At 37.5% G+C, this 16,513-nt stretch overlaps 1 protein-coding gene and 1 long non-coding RNA gene across 2 annotated transcripts in view; both read left to right on the top strand.

Annotated features, from left to right (window-relative positions):
• PTPRZ1 (protein tyrosine phosphatase receptor type Z1) overlaps window positions 1-16,513 on the top strand; it is a 141,373-nt gene that overhangs the window by 37,170 nt on the left and 87,690 nt on the right. Inside the window, exon 2 of the mRNA XM_035347559.1 lies at window positions 485-550. Within this exon, the coding sequence (XP_035203450.1) occupies window positions 485-550 (66 nt within the window). The remainder of the gene's footprint in view (window positions 1-484; window positions 551-16,513) is intronic.
• LOC118160631 lies at window positions 6,301-12,380 on the top strand. Its single transcript, XR_004747604.1, has 2 exons — window positions 6,301-6,607; window positions 6,660-12,380. It is a non-coding gene; the product is annotated as an uncharacterized LOC118160631 (long non-coding RNA).

Below are 16,513 nucleotides of genomic sequence, written 5' to 3'. Positions count from 1 at the left end.
AAAGAAAGAAAGAAAGAAAGAAAGAAAGAAAGAAAGAAAGAAAGAAAAGAAAAAGAAAGAAAGAAAGAAAGAAAAGAAAGAAAGAGAAAGAAAGAGAAAGAAAATAGATGGAACCTAAAAACTGGATGGAATATAAACAAATGTGAACAATAAATAAATAAATAAATAAATGAAACTGGATGAAATGAAGTTTGGGAAGAAGAAACCATTAATCATACCAGCATATGTATGTCAAGTTTTATGCTAAAAGTTAAAAATTGAATAACAAATGAGATTCAGATAAACTGAAAAGCACTTGTCTTTGCTTTGTTTGCTACAATATAAACAGTATTTATATTACAGTTAACAAGTACCATTCAAAGTCCAAAATTAAGACTAGATACACCAGTAATTACAATAGTGTTGGGAGTGAGGGGGTCATCTACATGTCTTGTTCCTTTTAAGCTTCTAGTTTTCATGTTATAAATTCATTGTTACTTTGCAGATTTGGTGTACGGATACTATAGACAACAGCGGAAATTGATTGAAGAGATCGATTGGTCATATACAGGTAAGCAAAACTGTCTTTACTGAAGAACTTGATTTGCTTTCATATTCTCATGTTCATTCTCTTTAACTTGAAGAGCACATGAGGTGTGTATACCACTCACTGTATGCATAAACAATTATTAAACTAAAAACATGGGAAATGGATTCTGAAAAATTACAGTAAATTTACAATGGGATAGATTATTTTGTTTCCTATAGCTGTTACTTATGGAACAAGCAAGCCATCATCCTTAGAACCTTCACCTTGAGACTTGCTTTATTTGATGAATCATAGAACCATAGGATGATTTGCATTGGAAGGGACTTTGTAGACCATCTAGTTCCAACCCCCTGCCATGGGCAGGGATACTTCTACCAGACCAGGTTGCCCAAAGCCCCATCCAATCTGGCCTTGAACACATCCAGGGATGGGGCATTCATAGCTTCTCTGGGCAACCTGTTCCAGTGCTTCACCACCCTGTGAGTAAATAATTTCCTACTTATATCTACTCTAAATCTACCCTCTTTTAGTTTAAAGCCATTCCCCTTTGTCTTATCACTACACTCCCTGGCAAAGAGTCCCTCCCCAGCTTCCTGCAGCCCCCCCCCTCTAGGTACTGGAAGGCTGCTAGAAGGTTTCCCCAGAGTCTTCTCTTCTCTAGCCTGAACAGCACCAACTTCCTCAGCCTGTCTTTGTAGGAGAGGTGCTCTAGCCCCTTGATCATTTTTGTGTCCTCCCTCTGGACTCATTCTAGTACTTTCATGTTCTTCTTGTGCTGGGGGCTCCAGAGCTGAATGAAGTACTCCAGGTGGGGTCTCATGAGAGCAGAGCAAAGGAGGGCAATCACCTCCCTCAACCTGTGTACTGGCCACACTTCTATTGATGCAGCCCAGGACACAGTTCGCTTTTTGGGCTGCAAGCACATATTGCCAGCTCATATTGAGCTACTCATCAACCAACACCCGCCAAGTCTTCTCATTAGGGCTGCTCTCAATCCATGCTCTTCCCAGTCTGTATTTGTACTTGGGATTGCCCCGACCCAGATGCACGACCTTGCACTTGCCCTTGTTGAACTTTGTGAGTTTCTCACAGGCCCAACTCTAAATCTCTCAAGGTCCCTCTGGATGGCATCCCTTCCCTCCAGCATATCGGCCGTACCGCATGGCTTGGTGTCATTGGCAAACTTGCTGAGGGTGCACTCAATTTCGCTGTCCACGTCACTGGCAAAGATGTTAAATAGTGCCATCCCCAATACTGACCCCTGTGAACACCACTCATTACTGATCTCCACCTGGACATTATCTGGAAAGGTAAATTTGTCCTAAATAGTACATATATTTTACGCAGAACTAAAAGAACTAAAAAATAAAAAATGCGAAATTTGTGAAAATAAATAAAGACTATCAAATTTCAATCTTTCATATATTTGGTTCAAAATATTTTCCTGTAGTTAAAGAAAGTTATACCATTCTTTTTCTTACTTTTCACTGTCTTTCTTATTTTCAAGACAGTTTTTATCTTCCAGGGTAAAATATATCTAACAAGTTTTGAGCCTAGAGAGAATTGAAACAGGCTAGTCGTAAACCCTTCAAAATGAGATTTATAATGAAAACTCCCCCTTACACACATTGTACTGCAAAATCCAAGCATAAGATCAATCGATACAATATTTCAAGTTCAAAATCCATCCTTTTTTAATATTGCAGTTAGAGAAATGCAGGGATAAGCCTCCAGGATTACAGGTGACCAGAGGGCAATTTGCGAATTTAGTTTAAAGAATAGTGAATGGGTTTTGCATAGAACATCAGAGAACGATAGAGCTCTTCCCCAGTCCACATGGAGCACAAACCCGCTGTGCAGCTGCTGCAACAGCCACAGGTTATGTATGCTGTGTGTTTTCTATTGCTGGATGGCAAAGCAGCATGGACTTTACAGGCTGGAGGATTCAGATGTGTTAGTTCACTCTCAACGTGTGAGATGCCTTCATGTAGTCATCTCACTTCATGTGCCTTGCCCTAGTGACTCTACTGCTGGCAGTGGGGTGGCTGAGTGCAAGAATCATGTTCGTGCTGCCCTATGGGTCCCCAGCACACATAACGCAGCCAGATCCTGTTATGGAAGGACAAGGGTTTTCAAAGCTTTTTGGCAGGGCTGCATGTAAATCAGGTACTTGGTGTCTCGGTTTTGTGAACCTTGTGATAAATGGTATTTTTCTGAAATGCCGTGGAGTTGGTTCATGGTGTGAAGGGAATATGCAAATTCAACTTGCACTTAAAAAACACACAGTCTTCCTGAATGTGAAGAAAAATTACAAACTTTAACATCACGGTGCATTGGAGGCACAGAAGTCTGGAGGCTGAGACATACTTATTTTGGTCTCATTCATTTATAATAAATTATTTGCTTATTTTAATCTCATTTTATTCCTGAGACTCTGCTCGGAATGTTTAGAGCACAAGTGCAAGTGTTGTCAGGTACTTGTATGTATAACTACTACTAATTTATGTGACTGACTCATCATCAGATTTGATTCTTGGGTAAATGCCTAATGAAGGTGTAAATGTTACTGGAAACATTTGGTAGTAATTCTAAGAGTGCAACTTTATAGGGAAAACCTGCACTTTCAAGCATGATGTTTTTGTGTTTGTATGTGCTGACTTTACATATATTTGCATAAACCAATGCAGTGTTAAAGGTGTGGACAGTGCAAATACACTTTAGAGTTGCATCCATTTTTTCATGAGTAAGTGGTTTAATACTAATTTATTTGTAAGCTCTAGTTGAGCAACCTTTCATTTTTTATTAAAACAGTGATAGAAATTATTTTTGATGACATAATGAAAATTTGTGGATGATGTCATATACTAAAAACAAATCGAACCATTTTTGCTTGTAGAAAAAACAGGTGTACTGAGAAAATATATTACCTCCAATAATTTACATACTAATTGATGATCAAAGATCACTAAGACATTATTTAGCTGCATCACAAAGGTTAGGTAATCTCATTATTTCAAGCTATTAGTCAGGCAATATGAGCTTCCATTATTTTTTTAACATACAAATGAATTATTAACTTTTTCTTGTTTTGTTTATCTGCATTGTCTTTTACAGAAGTAATGATATAATGTTTTCTTACTTTTTAACATGTCTGGTTGACAGTAGTCTGTGAAACTCCACATGTGAGTGTTCATGTCAAATTATCAAACAATACCAAAAATAATGTGGGTTTGTTGTGGTTTTTTGTTTGTTTGTTTGTTTTGTTTTGTTTTTGTTTTTTAGTGAAATTTCTTTCTGTCAAGTTTATCACTCCTGGAATTTGGGTTTTTGTTTGTTCTGCAACAAAAAATATTATGTGGTTTAGGGGAAAACTAGAGCTGAAATCTATTAAAAACAAGAAATTCTGAACAGCCTTCCAGGAATTACAAAACATGAAGACTTTTTAAAATTGAATTTGTTATGTAAATGAATAGCACAGCCAGTTCAGTGTTCTTTGTCTTAGCAAGGGTATTAAGTTCAGTTTGTGTTGCCATTCATTATGTGATATGATGATCCACAATTGCTTCATAGACACAGGCAACTCTGATCTTGGGCAAAGAGTGATTTTAGTCCAAAATGCTGAGACTCCGGGTACTTGAAGGACAATTTGTTTTTGTTTTTGTTTGTTTTTGTTTGTTTGTTTGTTGTTTTTGTTTGTTTGTTTTCAAGAAGAATGTGGGTTATATTTTCTTGGTGGGATGTGGGTGGGTAGGAGGGGGAGTGGATTCTGGACTACAGAATCAGAATAATTTTGGTTTGAAGGGCTCCTTGGAGATCAGCTGGTCCAACCCCCTGCTCAAAGCAGAACTAACTTCAAAGTTCAAGCAGGTTGTTCAGACCTTGTCCAACTGAGTTTGGAAAATCTCCAAGGAGAGAGATAATGCAGCCTCAGCAACATGTTCCACCTTCATTCTCAATATTTTTTTTCATTTAGCCAGCTGCAATTTCTCTTATAGCAACTTGTGACTATTGCCTCTTATCTATCACCTGTGCACTGCTTGTAGATCACCTTTATATGGCAGTAGACTTAGCCATGTTCCCTCATTCCTCTCTCTACTCTGTGTTGGGGCGTTCTCACCTCAAGTACTCTATACAGTTTGGGACACCACAATATAAGAAGGACATAAAGCTGTGTCCAAAGGAGGGCTACAAAGATGGCAAAGGGTCTAGAGGGGAAGACATATGAAGAGCGTTTGAGGTCCCTGGGTTTGTTCAACCCAGAGCAGAGCAGGCTGAGGGGAGGCCTCATGGCGGCCTGCAGCTCCCTCACGAGGGGAGCAGAGGGGCAGGCGCTGAGCTCTGCTCTCTGAGGACAGCAACAGGACCTGAGGGAACGGCATGGAGCTGGGACAGGGGAGGGTCAGGCTCGGTGTTAGGAAAAGGTTCTGCACCCAGAGCTGCTTGGGCTCTAGAACAGGCTCCCCATGGCAGTGGTTACAGCACCAAGCCTGATGGAGTTCAAAAAATGTTTGGACAATGCTCTCAGGCATATGTTTTGATTTCTGGGTGGTCCTGTGTTGGAGTCAGGAGTTGGACTCAGTGATTCTTGTGGGTCCCTTCTAACAGCATATTCTATGATTCTGTTCTATGATCTCCATCCTCTACAAACTCAATTGCCTCAGCCTCTCCTTGTACCAGATGACCTCCAACCATCTGACAATATCAGTGGCCCTTAGTTTGTCAATATCTGTCTCATACTGACTTGGTAAGGAAGTCAAAACTGGACTCACTATTCTAGATGTCACCTCACTAGTGCAACATAGAGGAAAATAATAATTTCCATTATCTTGCTGGCCAGTCTTGTTAATGTTGCCTGGTATCTTGGTCTTCCTCACTGCAAGGGCACACTGCTGACTCACACACAATGCAGTGTTCATCAGGATAATTAATTACCATCTTATCAGATAATTTTGAATAACTGGTATATCTCAGTAGTAAAATTTGTAAGGATGTTGATTCTCTTCTGACACTTGCACCAGTATCCACTGTAACAACACCTAAATATAATGGTTTGTTGTTTTTACTCCCATGTTGAACATTAAACTAATCTTGTTAAAATTGTTATAATTTTATGTCTGATTCAAGACCCTCTGGAGATATCTCCATAGTTTATTGTTCCCCATTACTGTTTCTACAAGGACAAAACCTCAGTTGTCATTTGAAAGGCTATTTTTGCCACCCCAGGTTCTGGAACTTTGTGCTTGTGCCTTTATATATAGATGCCTATAGAAAGGCTATGGAATGAAAATAGTGTTATTTTCAGTGGTACTGAGAAAATGTAATTCTCTTTATAGCCCAAATAAGACATAGTGTTTTAATTTCAAATTTTGTTATATCATCTGGTACTACTGTAGTTATTACACATTCACTGCTTGTAAAGTTTATGGGAAAATAAGTTGTTGGTTATGTTCATAAACATTTACAGGTGTATTTTGCTTTTCACTCAGCCTAAAAAGTAAGCAAGGATCTGCATTTTCTCAACTGTGGCTCAAGGAAACAATTTTGATATTGGTAGCTGACTGTACTTATTCCATAAGATGTCTTCTGCTTCTATTACTCAACAATTTGATACAGGGAAACTGGAAAGTTTCAGGATCTCCCCTCATCACCAGCCTGTCTCCCTGTTCAACAGCCATCTGTTGGGAGGATGGACAAGGCCAGGCATATAGCTGCAAGGCCTTTTGCCTTGCAGTTGCAATAGAGGAGAAGCTGTGCTGAAGAGTATTTGTATGTATGTGGGCATCATGCATGCTTCTGCCTCCTTGGTCTTGCTATTTCTTCTATGTGAAGAAGCTGTTAAACCTGCATATGATGTCTGCTATGCCTCAAAACAATGTTGGTTTTGGTGTGTTAAAAGGAATGCAGAAATGACTTAGAAGTTAGCATGCTGATGTAAGAACAAGTTAGGTTCAAGCACAGCCAGCTGCAAGGGGCTATTTCCAGAACAATATGAAATAGTTCCTGGATCAGGGCAAAGGCAGTGGGAGGGTGGAGGTGCAGGGTCTGGATCCCATCCATTACAGTCCAGTGAGTCATAAGGTAGAGAAGCCATTTCATAAGCCAAATCCTAAGAGTCAGGCTGTGTGTGGAGGCACCAGCAGGAACTGGCTAGAGTTGGGATCCAGGAACTGCCTGCTGAACCAACTGATTTAATAGAGAGCTCTACCAGACCAAAGTGAAAAGTCTCCAGGACAGCCCTGGCAGAAACTGATGAAACATCAGCTGGATAAAACTGTACTCTTGGGAGATGATGCATATCAAATTAACTTCACGTTTTTTCTTGCTATCTAGCTATCATGGCAGCAACAGCATAAGTTTGTGAGATTTGTCTTTTCATCGCCTATGAAATAATTTGCTTTGTGTTTTATATTCACAGTGTATAAACGTGAGTGATGTGCTGCATCAGTTGTGACTAATAAAGTCTGTACTTGAGCCCTGTGTGTTTCTTGTATGAAGGATGCATCGTAATTAATCAAGATAATGTGCATTCTTTTATTAACTCATATAACAATAGCTCTGCAGAGGATCTCTTATTTTTTAGTAGACGTTATGCTTCAGAGGCTGTCATACCTTTTCTTGCATTATAGCTCATTGCATGTATTTACATCCTCCGGATTGTACAGCCACTCATTGTTCCAGTGTTTTGTCACTGAATTCACAGACTCATTAATTAACAAGCCTATTATATTATTATGGTTTTGGGAAGGCTGATGATTCAGCAACAAAAATTACAGTGTTGAGCATCTGTTCACATTAAAGAGACAAGGTGCCCTAAATCAGGGAGCAACATTGTGGCATCGATGACCATAGAGAAGTCCCCTTTTAAGATATCTCAATTTACTGAATCAAGAACACAAAGGAAGTTATTCAACACAATAAGAAATCTACTCAGGATATTTGTGGTCAGACATTTGAATTCATATGAAGTAATATGGTTCAAACATCAGCTGTCTCCATTCTGTTGTGTAATGAGAGATGATATTTGAGGAGTAGAAGGCTGCTAGAAGAAAAGTGCAATTTATTTAACTTCGATTCAGTATTTGTAGGATTAACTGAGTAAAACTTGATAAACTGAGTAAAACTTGCAAAGAGTTTTGGGAGAGGGGAAATTAACCCCATATTCATTGACCATTTGTAGTTGGATGTTTGTAGGACAGGTATAAAGAACAGCATGTTGGTATTCATATTTGGCATCTCATTGGTTAAAATAATAATAATAATAATAATTTTTCTGTCAATAAAGATGTAAGTCATTTGTTTGCCAATTTCCTCATAAAGAACTCTGACAAGGCCTGTCCCTTCCCCCATTTCTTTCTTTAAATGCTGCAAACAAAGGAACGATCTGGGCCATTTTCAGAAACTGCACATCACATCATTCTGAGCACCAACTAGATTACTCAAATGCAGGAGAGTCTTTTTCTGAAGTGTAGAGATCAATGCATAAGGTATTTGCATACTGTGGCACTGCTGTTTTAACAAGGTCCGGACAGGGTTCACAGAGATATTGAGACTACCAATTAAGTAAATGTGATTTGAAATTGAAAGCTTTTTTAGGAGTGCTGTCTTTGGGACTACACCAAGCTTAGATGAAAAACAAAAAAATAAAAAATAAAAATAAAAAAATATTGAGATATCTGACAGTAGACTAAAGCTTGTGGTTAAGCCTCTTTGCCCTTCAAAAGGATCATAAAAGTATCCTCATATATATACTACTGAATGATTTCTTATTTACAAGTGCATTAAATCAGTGCTAAAGTGAGAAGGATATGTGCTTGAGGGCTACTTGCTTCCAGACTGCAGAGATGACTATTTTGAGATTGTCATCAAGATGATTTACAGTTATGTGAAGTTTAGAGCCCTACAAGTAATTCTCCCATTGATTATGTTTACAGAAGGCCTTGCTTTACTTACCTGCTACAGCCCTTTTTCTTAGGTCCCACTTATGAACATTTTTATTCAAAGGGGTATTCTGATCTATTTATGACAATCTTTGTTCATTTTTTTTTTCTCCTGTTGTACTCAAACCCCATTCAGTTCAGAGTGCACAGTTTGCTAACCTACTGAAGTAAGGGCAATAATTAACTCTGCAATGTACTCACAGATTTGAAGCCATTCATGACCTAAATAGCTTTTCCATGGGCCAATAGCGGTTAAAGCAGTTCTAAAAAATACGTGGCTAGCTAAGTCTGCATGGCTAGGAGCAGAGAAATAAGGTAGATGAAGGGTAGGAGGAAGGATCCTAAGAAGGAGGAGTGTGGCCTCCCTCTTTGACATAAGAAAACTCTCATTTGGGTTAAGGTACCCTTAAAGCCACAACCACTGCAGGCTCAGTAAGAGATGTGTGCTTGACGTCTTCAAATGTGCCTGATTTAGAGTTAAGCAGAGCATGGGAGAAGCAGGACATCCTATTTCCATTTTTAAATTTTGAATGCTAAGTTAATGCAAATTACTGTAATCCATCTTTCATGCTAAAACTGTCTATTTTGGAATTTCATTTTTAATTTCTATAACATGATTATTTTTTTCTAGAAAAATATTTTTTCCAAAACTTTTAAAAATACGAGACTGGGGAATCCCATGAGAAGTTTTGTTTTGGATGAATCAACATTTTCTGAAAAACCACAACAACAAGACACAAACAAAGCAAACAAAAAACCCAGTCCACTGAAAAATCCTGCCTTTTCCAAATTTAACTTGTAGAAAAAAAAAAAAAAATGGTTCTCTCAGTTCTACAAGTGCCCCTGTCATATGTAAATAATGTCACCTTCAGAGACAAAAATGTGCCTCTGCTTCTCTTCAACTGCATGTTCAGAGCCAGCCCAGTTGGTAGCTGTGTGGCTGGGCTCACTTGTGAATCATTAGCATGGTTGCTGCATTTCTTCCCACCTGTTCACTGTTGCAAATGCCATGAAGTTCTGCTGCTGCCAGCAGTAGCTAGTTCAGTCTGCAGGCTTGCTGAAAGTGGTAGTAATTCATGGCTAGGTGAATAAATTAGCAAGAGGCAGAAATCATTATTGTTTGTACATATAATACTTTCTGTCAAGAGTCTCTGAGGGATGACGTGGTGTTTATTTGTATAGACTTGATTTATATGCAGTATCATGACTTGCATTGGCACATCAGCACACTTCTAAGAAACTGAATTATACAGGGTAATTACATAATTTACTTACAATGGGAAGATTCATTCTAGGAAGTTTCTTCAAAGAAGTCTATGCCCTGTTTCTCTATCACAGTAACAGGCTTTCCACACCACCCTGAAAAAAATAGCAGGCATGCCTAAGAGCTACTGACATCCCAAAGTAAGTGTATGATTCCAAATTAAAGCTCTGCAGCCCCATATTTGTCTTTGAATTTCACAGCTTTTCTTCCCCCTGCCTTTATTCTGCACTTGCGGTGTGCATGAAACTACTCTGGCACATTCTAAGGCATTTCATCTTGTGGAGAAGTCCTGCTGAAAGCTGTCAAGGTCTAAAACTGTTTCTTAGCAGCAGAGTCCACAGGACAGAGGCTGTGCCTCCACTAGATTTATCAGCTGAGCTGTCCCCTCCATTGTTTGGTTGCCAGAATTGCAGAAGTTCAGTTCTGATCATGTCTTTCAGCTGTGAAAGGTGCATAAAGTCCTTTTAGTAAAAAGCCAGGTCCAGGCGTCTAGCTGCACATAGATTTAGCCATTTCCTGCTATGCTTTAGCAGTTGTGCTCACCACTCCACATCCTTCCTGCAGGGGCCTCTTTCTGCTCTCCTGTGAGAGCTTTCTTTATGAGAAATTAAACTGTGGCTTGATCTGATATTGCCTGGCAGTGATCCTATTTTAGGAGCCACAGAAACAATTGACTGTCTTCTTCCATCCATTATTATAGATGCTGCATGTCAGAGCTAAGCTGTTTTCCCTCTGAATGTGGCGTTTCTCTGTCAGTGCCTTCTCTGTCGGTGAGCTTTATCTGATGAAAACTGTGTTAACCAGAGAAATGTTTAAAAGGCAGTTAAGAAAATCAAGATATTATAAATGGAAAAGTGAGTTAAAGAATGCTGGAAAAAATCATTTGCATATACAGACTTGGAAATTTATCTTAAACTTCCAATATTTCCTATGTATGTAAGGAGTAAATTCAGGGCTTGGGTGCATGGTCACAGACTGACAACAATTATTTTTACTGAGTTAATGAAAAAAAAAGCATGCAACAAAATGCCTACCTTGCATTACCCTGCTTGATTATCTAGAAGGGAAAAACTGAAAAAATATTGTTGCTGGAGTATTTAGGAACATGGGGTTCATAAATTATTTCTGAATAGAGCAGAACTATTTTTGAATAGAGTAGATTTTCTGCCTGTTTTTACACGTTCTTACCACTTTGCTTATGCACAGTACAGTTTCTCGGGTTTTTTAGCTGTATGTTTTCTGTCTATGTTCAGGCAAGCAAATAGCTATGGCTGGAATGGTATTCACTGAAAAATTACAAGGAAAAATATGTTTGTCTTTTTTTGGTCAAATGCCTATTCATGAAAACTAACTTTACTCTGTGAACAGAGCCAAGGAGTTCCAAGTAATGTCACTGCTAAATAGGAGCACAAGCTCTTCACCTCCTTAATCCGTTTTCACCTGATTTCAGAGTATGCAGGACAGATGATAGAAGATCAGGACAATAGGTGCCACACAATATGCAACATGTTTTACTGGGGAGGAAACATATAATTTAAAGAGCACAACCATTCATTTTCTTAAGCTGAAAGAATTTTCTTCAAACAAATACAGTATGTATCATAACTAATTTTTACCAACACACCTGAACCACCAAAGAGAGACCTATATATCTGCCAGTCCTAATGTGGCCATGATGTGTGTATCTAATCAAAATAACAACATTTATTCTCCTTCAAATAAAAGGAACAGATGATAATCTGTTGCAGTGGCTGGAGGAACACATCTGAGGTTCCCCTTGAAATTGTTTGCTTTAGCTATGGAGCATATGCTAAAAAGAGCTTTTCTGCATGACTTCCTGTGTTTTCTCACTCCATCCCTTTTTCTAGAGCCATCCTCCAACCCTTTCTATTTGACACTTTTTGTCAAATTGGCTTATTTTTTCTCTAATGGTGTAGGCATTATTTCAGTTTCCCTTTTTCATTGTAAAGTTTTTCTTTTTCCCACCCACCAAAAGATTGTCTGGTGTTTAGTTGCCTGCTTCTCCCTGACATTCATTAGCAGCTGCATGAAAAATCTGTCAATTTGCCACTGCCTCATGTGCTTCCAGGAGAAACTCTTTCTCCTCCTGAGTAACTAATGAAGAAAGAGCCAGCTGCATGTTTCCTTGACTATCTTGCAGTCTCTCTCAGCTGCCTTTCCTAAATGTCAGGGACACTCTCCAGTGTGGTTACCATGGTGCCTTCTGCTGGAATGGCTGCAAGAGTTCACATCAGCCAGCAAAACCACTGTACATTTTATAGGAACATACTTTGATAAAACAACTTACCTGCTATATCATGGTTAAATGGAACATAACCAAAGGTGCTTTGGGGTGCATGTTTTGTATAAGATTGGCCCCAATTTTGTACCATCTGAATACAGTCAATCAATTAAGAATATCCACCTTGTCCTTCCATTTGTGATTGTACTGCTGTATCTATAGATGTGTTATATGCTGCATACCTGCTGGGGAGCTTGTCAACTCAGCAGTTCTATACATAAATATAAAAGCTGATGAATAACAGAGGTTTATGTTATGCTGCATTCATTAACTACCTTCTTTAAGAAGGTCTGAAAACATTATTTGTTTCCTCATAACGTATTATTCAATCTGAAACAATGTCATTAGCAAAAAAAAAAAAAAATAGCTTTTCTTTGATATGGTTTCCTGTTGTGAAAGACAATAAAAAGTTCATCTTGTATCCAGCCATTGGAAAACATTATTTTTTAAACCTCAGGTTTATAACTAACAATCTGGAGATATGTTTGTAACTGAAATAGCAATGTCCTTTTGAAAATATGAACTGATTTTAAAACTCGTTTTGAAATTGGTGCAACTGAGTCATGCTGTTTTCTCTAAAATGTATCATTCACTTCATAGACAGATTTCAAAATAAACGTGAATAAAAGCCTTTGTTCCAAAGAATAATTTAGCAGTAAGTTCTGTTCCAGCCATTTGTTTCAAGGTAAATTGGTCATGTTCTGTTTCAATAAATGGTTCGGTAAACTGGAAACACTGCATCAGATTCAGCCATCAGAGAAGAGCTCTCAGCTGCAACATACTTTAGTCTTTCTCTCCAGTTGCTCAACTTTAGCCCTATAAACGAAGTCGGTAGGATTTTCCACTGTGATTAAGTTCCTTTCATTAAATTGTTCAGGTTTTTCCTTATTAGAATCAGAAATGACTCCCCAACACCCTGCTATTACAGGCAATCACACATTCTATATCCTACACAAAGTTACCAAATTCTGTTTAAAAAAAAAAAAAAAAAAAAAAAAACAGTTGTTTTCTTTTACTTCTTAGTTGCACTAAAAGACTATCACAGAAATTCATGCTTGACATTTAAACTTTACCTGGATTTCCAGGCCAACCGTACTAATGCACCGTTGATGTCATCTCATTCTTCTGATAGAGTTAGTCTGCTCACTTGTTTCTCCAGAAGGTGATCTTTTCCATTGCCAGCATTTACCTGCACTGACATCACTTTCCTGTTTGTTTTTAAATTAAACTAAGATGTTTTAGTCTCTTTTTGTCCCCTTGTGATCATTTCATCCACTTTATTTGCTCACTTTTGATTCCTTTGAATCTTCCTTTGTCTTCAGTGTGGGTGACCAGCATGTCATGCACTTATCCCAAAGGAGCTCGTCCCATGACTTTGTGCAGAGATGTTAACACTTTTCTGTCTTTACTAGGACTTGCCTAGTTAAAGATTCAGAACATGCTTGTCTTTCCGTCATACTGTTTACAGTCCTCTGTGACTAACTGACATAGTCTGATTCTCCTTCTCTCTGACATCCTCCAATGTAACAAGAACTCCTATTAGTAGTCTCTAAATGTATTATTTTAGAAAATACGTTGTTGAATTTCCCCCCGTTTTTACTACTTCAGTTCTCAAGGTGAGCTTTGTTGTTGTTGTTGTTATTGTTTGTTTGTTTGTTTTTCCTTATGTTATCCTGGACTTCCTTGTGATAGCATGTTTTCACACCTACTGTCATCAGTAGGTGTAAGCAGCAGCACAGAGAAACTCGTGAGTGTCCTACACATGCATAGCCTAATAGTTCCTATTTACCACTGCTTAGCATTTTCTTCTCTTATATTTAGTAAATAAGAGAAAGTACTGATTTGCCATGTACTGTAGTAACAGTATTAAGGTGTTTACTATTGATCTATTCAGCACCATCACATAATTTCCAGTTTTTCAAATATTTTTTTTTTCTTCCTTTCTACCAAGATAGAAGAATTTTGATACAACCTAAACAACTGACCATCCTCTCATTAATATTCTGTGGGCAAATTCAGCCTTGCTGTAGCTCCATTGACTTCATGAGAATGACTTAATATAAGGAAGTTAGCTAATAAAGCATTCTGTAGGCAAAATATTGCTTATATTAAAAGTTTATTTCCTTTTCAAGCATTATTAAATTGCAATGATTTATAGTCTTAAAATAAATGCTTGTATGAATATTAAATGCCTACTTAGCAGCCGTATTAGGAGCATACTATCACCCACAGATAAATCACATTTTGATAAATTTCAGTGTAAATAACATTTTAATTATTGCTGTGTAAGTACTAAATTTTACAACTGCAACTAATTGCCTTTATTCAAATTTCAAACATTTTTTTTCTAACAGATGGAACTAAAGCCAACTGAAATAAATGAAAAGTTATCTATTTACTTAAAGCTGGACTTTGAATCAGTCCTAAGTTACAGTTACAATGTATATCACATTAAAAATGCAGCATGTTTATAAACCATAATGAAACGTGGATTTTAGCAATATTGGGATAGGTAGCAAAAGTACTCAAGAAGTCATTGCAAATATTTATTCTGCTTTGTGTGTAAAAATTATAAAAAGATTGGACAAATTATCTTGGCAAAAACTAGGATATTTTGTCAATTACATGAAGAATCACTCCAGAATACCCAATGGCAATTAGCTATCCTGCATGGACCCCTCGTTATTTGACATTCTAAAAGAAATTACATACATACAAGCTTGATTCTACAAAGCTGATAATCAGTGAAAATTAATGTTGACATTTAATTGTCCTGAAACTTCATATTTAATATCTCACTAAGAGGAATGACTCAGCACTTTCCAGAGCTATTTTTACAGCCTATGGTAGAACAAGATCGAAATTAATGCATGCAGCTGTAGCTTTTTTTTTTTTTTTTTTTTTTTTCCTTCAAAACCAAGAATGAAGGAGACTTTTACAAAATTCATGGTAATGTGAAAATACAAAGTAATTTCATAAAGCCTATCAAGATATAACCAACATAACCTCTTCCTAGATATGATATTGTTTAGTAGTTTTACTGATATCTTGGATGACAGAAGAGAGGGAATTAGCAAATTCATGGAAGACTCCATGTAGGAACTTGCTAGAATGTGGGGGACATAATCAGAATTCAAAATGAGCTTGATGAATTGGAGAAATGGTCAGAAATCAATTGAATAGAATAAGTGAATACAATGGTGACAAAAAGCAGAAAACACTCAAAGTGGAAAAGAACAATATAGGTGAAAACTGGGAATCATCTGGTTAGGTGTCTATCTGACAGTTAGTTATAATTGAGTCTGAATTAAGAATATGCTGCTATTGCATAAAAAAAGACAATCCCATTCTGAGGAGAATTAACAAGAATGTTGCATAAAGCATGGGAGACAATTATTCTGCTCTACTTGTCACTAGAGAGGTCTCAGTTGTACTTCTGTATTCATCCTTGACCTGCACACTTGTAGAAAAGATGGTGACAAATTGAGAAAGGGCCTAGAGAAGAAGCAACAAGAATGACAGGGACCTAAGAAAAACCTTGGAAAAAAAATGAATGAACTAAGTTTGTTTAGAAAAGAGAGTTACAATAATAGTCTTCAAATATTTAAATGTCATTATAAAGTGATCTATTGTTCTCCACTGCACTGGTGTGGTAAGGATGAAACAGTTTAATTTGCAGAAGAGCAAGTATAAGTGCAGTATTAGGAAAAAACAACTGTGAGAATAACTAATCCCAGGCACAGGTTGCTTAGGAAGAATGTGGAATACATCTAATTGAAACCTTTAAAAAAGATAGCGAAGATAAGCACTTGTGAGAGTTTGTCTGATCATACTTGATCACATGGTGAAGGAAAGCATCCAGATGACCTTTCAGTCTTACACATCTGTGATGTTTTGGGGCAACTTAAGATCCTATGTAATCACCTTTCAAGTAGTGCCTAGTAAATGTATGTGTTCTATAGGCAAAGAATGTATGTGTTCAAAGAATGTATGTGTTCTATAGGCAACATTTCTGAAGTTACTCAATTCAATTGTTGAATTCAATTCAATTCAAATTTCAATTGTTTACTGTTTTGCTAATTATCAGCTGTTTGGTGAAGACAATGATTTTCTATGCTAGGTTATTTTCCCATTTTGGACTGTTTGAGGCTGTGGAAAGGTGGACTGCAGGAAGTATTCCAAACAAAAATATTTTATAAGGAGAAACAGAAAAATGTATAACTTCCCTTTCCTGGGAAAAAAAGAAAAAAAAGCAGTAATTTCACTGAAAGGTCTAGTATGTCCTCATTTTGGATCTGGAATCTGGAAAGATTAAGTTTATTTTATCAACTCACCTTCTGTCTAGGGCAAGTGTTTCTTGGGCAAGCTGTCTTAGACCCAACCATAAAATATGTGCTGAATTAGTTTAATATCACATGGTTGATTTAGACTACTAAGGTTTATTTTCAATGGAAATGCAGGGGGACCTGGTGCGGCAGAAA

The sequence above is a fragment of the Oxyura jamaicensis genome, chromosome 1, assembly GCF_011077185.1.
Source record: "Oxyura jamaicensis isolate SHBP4307 breed ruddy duck chromosome 1, BPBGC_Ojam_1.0, whole genome shotgun sequence".
NCBI classification, from domain to species: Eukaryota; Metazoa; Chordata; class Aves; order Anseriformes; family Anatidae; genus Oxyura; species Oxyura jamaicensis.
The sequence above is the reverse complement of the archived record's forward strand: the minus strand, read 5'-3'. Positions and strand labels throughout refer to the sequence as shown.